The 7,482-nt window shown below is 40.6% G+C and overlaps 1 protein-coding gene across 1 annotated transcript in view; it reads right to left on the bottom strand.

Annotated features, from left to right (window-relative positions):
- Positions 1 to 2,686: 2,686 nt before the first annotated feature.
- Positions 2,687 to 7,482, bottom strand: part of LOC127952178 (zinc-binding protein A33-like) — a 67,376-nt gene continuing 62,580 nt past the window's right edge. The window contains exon 6 of the mRNA XM_052550571.1: positions 2,687 to 3,204. Within this exon, the coding sequence (XP_052406531.1) occupies positions 2,702 to 3,204 (503 nt within the window). The 3' untranslated portion in view covers positions 2,687 to 2,701. The remainder of the gene's footprint in view (positions 3,205 to 7,482) is intronic.

The following is a 7,482-nucleotide window of genomic DNA, read 5'->3' as shown; positions in this document are numbered from 1 at the left end:
CACGTCAGCATATCACAGGCGTGCTTTATAGTTTGCATTGGCTTCCTGTACAGTCACGTATTGTTTTTAAAACTCTAACATTAACATACAAAGCTATACATGGAACTGCCCCTTCTTATATTTGTGACTTAGTCACCCGATACATGCCTTCTCGTTCCCTTCGGTCTGCTGATTCCCTTACTCTTCAACAGCCTCCCTATAGATTAAAATCTATGGGCGAGAGAGCTTTCTCTGTTGCTGCACCCAGGTTATGGAACGCGCTTCCCATTGCTGTTAGAGAGGCTCACACAATAGCCAGTTTTAAGAAGCTGTTGAAAACTCATCTTTTTAAAATTGCTTTTATGGGCTGTCAGTAATATTCTACTGTGTTGTACTGTAATGAATATTTTATGATTTATACTTTTTACTTTGTATTGCATTTATTGTAGTTTTTGAATTGTATTTGTTTGTAGCGGTTTGGGTTCTAGAAAAACGCATTATAAATAAAATGTGTTATTATTATTATTATTATTATTACCATCCCCAGACCGACAGGCTCGTCAAGCACTTCAATCAGACCCTAAAGCAGATGTTGCGCCGAGTGGCGGCCAAAGATAAACGGAACTGGGACCAGATGCTCCCCTATGTGCTCTTCGGCATTCGAGAGATCCCCCAGGCCTCCACTGGTTTCACCCTATTCGAACTGCTCTTCGAAACCGAAAACGGCCTTCTCTACCCCAAGTGGCCACTGCCAGTACCGGGTCCTTCCCTTTGGCCTACACGGTGCCCCGGCCACTTTCCAATGGCTAATGCCTATGTGGTGGCCTACCTCGATGATGTCGTTATCCACTCGGAGACCTGGGAGGACCATCTGGAGCGGCTGCGGAAGTTGCTGACGCAACTACCTGCACCTGCTCATCACGGGTTTAGCGGCCACATCTATTCTTGTATTCGTGGTCAGGTTTTTTTTCTTCCTGTTTTTCTTTCTTTCTCTTTTTTCCCCCTGATTATTTCATGGGAAATAGGATTTTCAAAAGACAAGTTGCGGTCTAATATAACACCCAGATTTTTGACTGTAGAGGAAGTAACAGTATATCTGTCTAGATGCAAATTGTATCTACAAGATTCTGTGTACTGTTTTTTGGTCCAATAATTAATATCTCTGTCATATCCGAATTTATTAGGAGAAAAATATTGGTCACCCAATCTTTTACATTTTTAACCCACTCTGTTAGCTTAGATAATTTAGAAGTTTCATCTGGTCTTGTTGAGATATATAGCTGAATATCATCAGCATCACAGTGGAAATTAATCCCGTATTTTCTAATAATATTACCATGGGGCACATTGTATATTGAAAATAGAAGGGGACCTAGGACGGATCCTTGTGGCACTCCATATTTTATGGATGATAAATGAGATGACTCCCCATTTAAGTAAACAAAATAGAAACAATCGGACAGGTATGATCTAAACCATCTTAAATCCTGCCCTTGAATATCTATATAGTTTTGTAATCTATCTATGAGTATGTCATGATCTATGGTCTGAAAGTAGGTCATTTGTAACTTTAACAAGTGCAGTTTCTGTGCTGTGTTGGGGCCTGAAACCTGACTGAAATTATTCATACAGATAATTTTTGTGCAGGAAGGTGCTAAATTGAGCAGACACAACTTTTTCAAAAATTTAGACATAAATGGAAGATTTGAAATAGACCTATAATTTGCCAGTTCACTAGGTTCTAGTTTTGGTTTCTTAATTAAAGAGGCTTAATAACCGCCATCTTAAATGGTTTTGGGACATGACCTAAAGATAACGACGAGTTAATAATGTTGAGAAGCAGTTCTTCAGCTACAGATAACAACTCTTTTAGTAATTCAGTAACTCGGATGTAAAATCAGCAAACTCTTTAATAAAGTCTGTATGGTGCCCTGGTGGTCTGTATAACAGTAGCCAGTACAAACAAACAATCACATTATTAAAACCTTACAATCGTGACAATTCTTTTATATTTCAATCTGAAAATGAGACATGAAATCACACATTGTTAGTTAGAGATTATTGATATTTGTTGTGTAACTTTCTAGACCAAAAATTTATATTTCATTCAACAGTGTTGATCAGCAAGAACCTTTTACATAAATTTACTTTGAATAAACAAAAAATCATTTAATCTCTAGAACTGAAATCATTATTTATTTACAACAAACACTGAACATGTGTTTAATCATCTCTTTTAGTGCTGCAGTTCTACAAACAATATGATATTATCATGCATCCTGAACTAGATGAAGTTTTTAGACAATCTTTGATGTCATCTTGAAAAAGTATAGTCTGATGCTCTGAAAGTAGTTTAAAGAGGTTTGAAGTTGTTTTAAAGTGTGAACGGTTTTAAGTTGCTGCTTTTTCTCGCATACAAACACACAGATCACTAACAAGAGCACTGCTACACAGTTGCTAGGGTGTTCTGGGTGGTTGCTTGGTGGATGGTTTGTTGTTGTTAGAGAGTTATTGAGATCATTGTTTTTCATTAGTCGGATATGATTAAGATTTAAATATTTTAGTTATTTTAATTATTTTAATTGTTTTTATAATTCTTAATTTTTAAAGATGAATAAATGTGCTTGTTTTCTAATCTGTTGTTCAGATCAACAATCTTACTCCTGTGAATAAATATTGAAACATGATGAAAAATAAAAGCGATAAGATCAAGAGCTACAGATTACTGACTATTGATCGATAAGATCCTCAGAGAAGAAGAATAGTCATAACACCAGAAGAAAGGAAAGAGTGTGTGAGTGAAGGAGATTGTGAATGTGTGTAGATGCGTGTTAGTTACTAGATCAGAGAATGACACTGTTCCTCTGTCATAGTCCAGATTCACTCTCACATGATCAAGATTCTGTTTCACATGAAAACCAGAAGCTAAAGAAACTCCATACTGATTATACCACACACACCAGACATCAGTATTAAAGAAGCCCCATCCCTTCCTCTGGTTTGATGCTGTAGTTACTCCAAGACTCCAGTATTTACTCTGTTTAACTTCCACATCCCAGCAGTGTGTTCCTGAGTTAAAACCCTCTGAACCCAATACACAGGAATAGGAGTCAAATCTCTCTGGATTATCAGGAACAGAATGATCACTGCTGTATCTCACACTGGTCAGTTCATCAGACAGAACGAGATCTTGATAAGCCGTGTTTGGATCCAGAATCACAGGAGCTGATGAGACACAATCAACATATAATGATTAAGAGTGAACACAACACAGATGATAATGAATTAAGACATTCGTCCAGTTGAACAAACACATCAGACATTTTCCTCTCATCACTGTCAGTCATTAGCTGTGATTTTTTTTTTTGAGATTTTAGCACTGGATTCCCAAACATTAGATGAAAATCGAAAAATAAAAATTTAGTTATTATAAAGGTTGTTTTGGCAACTACTCAAAATTAAATGAATTAATGTGAAGTATTAAATTACTGAAATAAAATCATTTATAATATAGTGTGGACATGGGCAGACATATAATCTCCGGCAAAACTGAACTGAATTGACATGGACTTTTAAACACAGGATGATTGGGAAAACACAGGTGCTAGGAATGACACAATCAACATGGAACACAGAAAACATGGAGGGAAAACACAACATAATGTGTCCAGGGGCATGACATTACTACCCCCTCCGGAAGATGCGACCTTGCACATTGGAACAATAGAGGGAAGGGAGGGGACTGGGTGGGAACAAAGGAGGATGTTCCGGTGGAGGACGGACCCCCGAGAGGTGGTCAGCAGACAGAGACCACAGAGGGAAGAGGAAGAAAGGAGACAGGAGGAACCCAGAGCAGGAGGAGTCCAGCTGGACCCAGGCCACAGTCATGATGTTGATCCATGGTGGAGCCGATGGAGGAAGGAGCCATGGAGGAGGAATGGCCACTGACTCCCTGGGAGCGACCAATGGCAGTGGAGCAGGTGGAGTAGGAGGCCGAGGTGGAGACGGGAGCCAAAAAGCCAGTGTGACAAGGAGGATCCAGAGATCTTAGGAGGAGCCGATGGCACCAGCGACCGATGCAGAGATGTGCATCTGGGAGGCCATGGTGGAGAGGGAGTGACAGAGGACTGAAGTGGAGCCAGAGGGATGGAGGGACAAGGCAAAGTGGAGGGGAGTCCAGGGGCGAGGGATGGTCGATGCCAGACCATTGTGGGGCCACAGGGACAAAGGAGCGAGGTGGAGCTTGTGGATTGCCGGGCCACGACAGAGAGGAAGGAGCTAGGAGCCATGGTGGAGCAGACAAGTCAACAGACTGATGCGGAGTCCAGGCCTCAGAGGCTGAATGCGGCGATGAGGGAGACTCCAACCACGGCTATGCTGGATGATGGGGCTGCCTGACGAAAGTGGTGGAGGATGCAGGAGCGGGTGGGAGGGTGGACATTTTCAAGGAGTTGAGGGCATATTCTACGAGCAGGCACAGGAGGACACATTCTAAGAGCAGGCACTGGAGTGCACGTTCTAGGAGCAGGCACTGAAGGAAACTTTCTAGGGACAGGCACTGGAGAATCAGAAGCTTCTTCAGGGCTGGACGAGGGAACCATGGATGAAGGAGAGCTGAACAGGATCAGCAGAGACAGCGGAGAGAGGAGAGGGGGCAATTCGTTCTCCAGATCAAATTACCAGTCAATAAGATCCTCCTCCTCATAGTACACAAAGAGTGCGTCATCTGGATAAGAGGTGAGATGGGCCACAGCCAGAAACAGTCTGATATGACCCTTGAGTGAATTTTCCCCTTGCTCCAGCTGGAGGAGGATGAATTTGGGGGGAAGGAAGAGATCCACGAGGCCATGAGAATGCACAGAACAATTTTCTTTTAATTCAAATAATCCAGAGGAATACACAGGGTAGACAGGAGCACAGGACACAGGTAGACGTATAATCTCAGAAAAAACTGAACTGAATGGACAACATGGGAAAACAGCTACTAGGAATGACAAAAATCATCATGGGACACAGAACACATGGAGGAAAACACAACATAATGAGTCTAGGGGCGCGAGACATAACATGAAAATCTGACTTTTTCCAGGTTTTAAGTGCTATAATCAGGTCCCCAGGGCATCTATCAATCAATGAAATGTGAAAAGGATCCTTTAATCCACTAATCCTTTTTCTGCAAGCCTTTGAGAAAACTAGTGTGTCTGATTTTGCTCCCTTGGTGACGTGGCAAAGGGATCTCATTATAATATCACCACTGTTTAATCTATGCATTTATAGAGTGGGAAACTATGATGTCACTTTGTAGGCCGATCGGCTGTTAGCATAACACTGGTTCCCTCAACTAAAAGCCTATAGGATTTTCCATTTGGATTATCACAAAAAATAAGCTCTGTGTTCAACAATAGTTCATGAAACTTGCATGTTTTATCCATCAATATAAACAATATAAAAAATAATAAAACTTTGATGAATTTTGAAGCCTAAATAAAAGCAGCAGAATTAAAAAACTTAGCTTAGGCTATAAACAGACTACAGCGCCACGGTCGTTCGCCTTCAGTGTCAACACCACACTTCCCACACCTTAATCAAACTTATTTTTAATGTGTTCAGTGAAAAGGATTTACTCTGTATATTAATTTGAATCCACACTACAGAAACCTTCTTATATAAACTAGAATAAATACAAATTTAGAGGCAAACTAAAACTGATATGAGACATTAAACATAAATAGTATAGTTAATAAATGAAATAATTTAAATATATTTACTATATATACTTTTTGGGTGCAAGTGCACGCTGTGAAAGTTTGGCGTGGAAGTTTCAGAACATCCGTGTTTGTGTTTTCCTTCTTTATTTTTTTGTAAAAGTTCTTACGGGTCCGGTTTATAGCTTCGTTTCTGTATGCACGTAAACACAATGGATATTAGAACTCTTTGTGTCCTTGGACGCTCTTCCTTGGATGAATTATCTCCGACTTCGTCAAAGGAGCTGTTAGCCATAGAAGGCTACAGTACCCCAGAACCACACTGCTGCAATTGAACTGTGGGAGAATTTGTGGGACCGTCATCATGCTACAACTGCCTAATTGAATCCTAAAAAACCCAGCGGGGAAATAGCGGCAACAAAGAGAAAGTGAGGTAAGCGGGGAGGCCTCAGGCAACGCTTCCGAAAACCGATTTTCTCGCATTACTCTACCCTCCATGATCCTAGGGAATTTCCGGTCCCTGAGGAATAAAATGGATGAGCTCCAGGGGAACGTCAGTTTTCTGAAGGACTTCAGGGAGTGTTGTGTCCTGGCTCCTTTGACGGAGAATGATCAGGACACCGACTTGTCAATTGATGGATTTGGGGCACCTTATCGACTTGATCGGAGAGAGAGGTAATGGGGAAATCTCAAGGTGGTGGGGTATGCTTATATTTTAACAAACGATACTGCACTTCTGTGACTGTAAGAGAGCGTATCTGTACATCAGATGTTGAACTTTTATCAGTATCACTACGACCTTTCTACTTACCCCGTGACTTTCCACAAGTTTTTATTACAAGAGTCTATATTCACCCAAGGGCGAAAGATGCGTCGGCCTCTAACACCATCTTCGAAACTGTGCAGAAATTACAATTAATCTCACCTGAGGCGCCAAACTTCATACTGGGTGTGTTCCTGTCCTACTAGACGGGATAAAACCCGGGACCTCTGCTATGGATCTATAAAAGATGCTTACAAATCGCTGCCTTTACCGCCGCTGGGTTCAGCGGACCACAACTGTGTGCATTTGCTGCCGACATATAAAACTGTCCTATAAAGACATAAAGCTCAAGTTCGAGTAATTAAAGACTGGACTGATGAATCAGTACTATGCTTACAAGACTGTTTTGATTGTACAGACTGGGAAATGTTTAAAAAGTCTTGTGGGGATGACTTAAATGAATGGACTGATGTGACATGCACATATATTGCTTTTTGTAGAGACACGATTGTCCCATGTAAACAGGTGAAGATTTATCCTAATAACAAACCATGGATAACTAAAACTGTTAAAGATAGTTTACAGAAAAAAACAATCATGTTTTAAGGGGGGTGACATTGCTGAACTACAAATAGCAAAAAAGGATTTAAAAATTGGAATTATCAAAGCAAAACGAGACTATAAATATAAACTGGAGAACCAGATGGAAACAAACAATCTTGGATCAGCCTTGGACAGTATGAAAACCATAGCAGGCCTCCAGAATCTAAAAAGCAGCAGCCCAGCCACCTTGGATGGCTTCAGCTCAGATACTGAGCTGGCCAGTGCTCTTATTCGTTTTTATAATCGTTTTAATATTTTTGATTTTATCTATGAGATCGACAATTTGAGTAAACAGCTTGTAGACACTCAACATTTTAATATAACACAAACAGAAAGCATTACTCTCTATAAGAGTTAATAAGTCATGGTCCAGATAACATCTGTGGGTGCACACTCAAAACCTGACCTAACGGTGAACAAGTCTGTAAAAAA

The sequence above is a fragment of the Carassius gibelio genome, chromosome B3 (assembly GCF_023724105.1).
Source record: "Carassius gibelio isolate Cgi1373 ecotype wild population from Czech Republic chromosome B3, carGib1.2-hapl.c, whole genome shotgun sequence".
Lineage (NCBI taxonomy): Eukaryota > Metazoa > Chordata > Actinopteri > Cypriniformes > Cyprinidae > Carassius > Carassius gibelio.
Note: the sequence above shows the minus strand (reverse complement) of the source record. Positions and strands in the feature narration are given on the sequence as shown.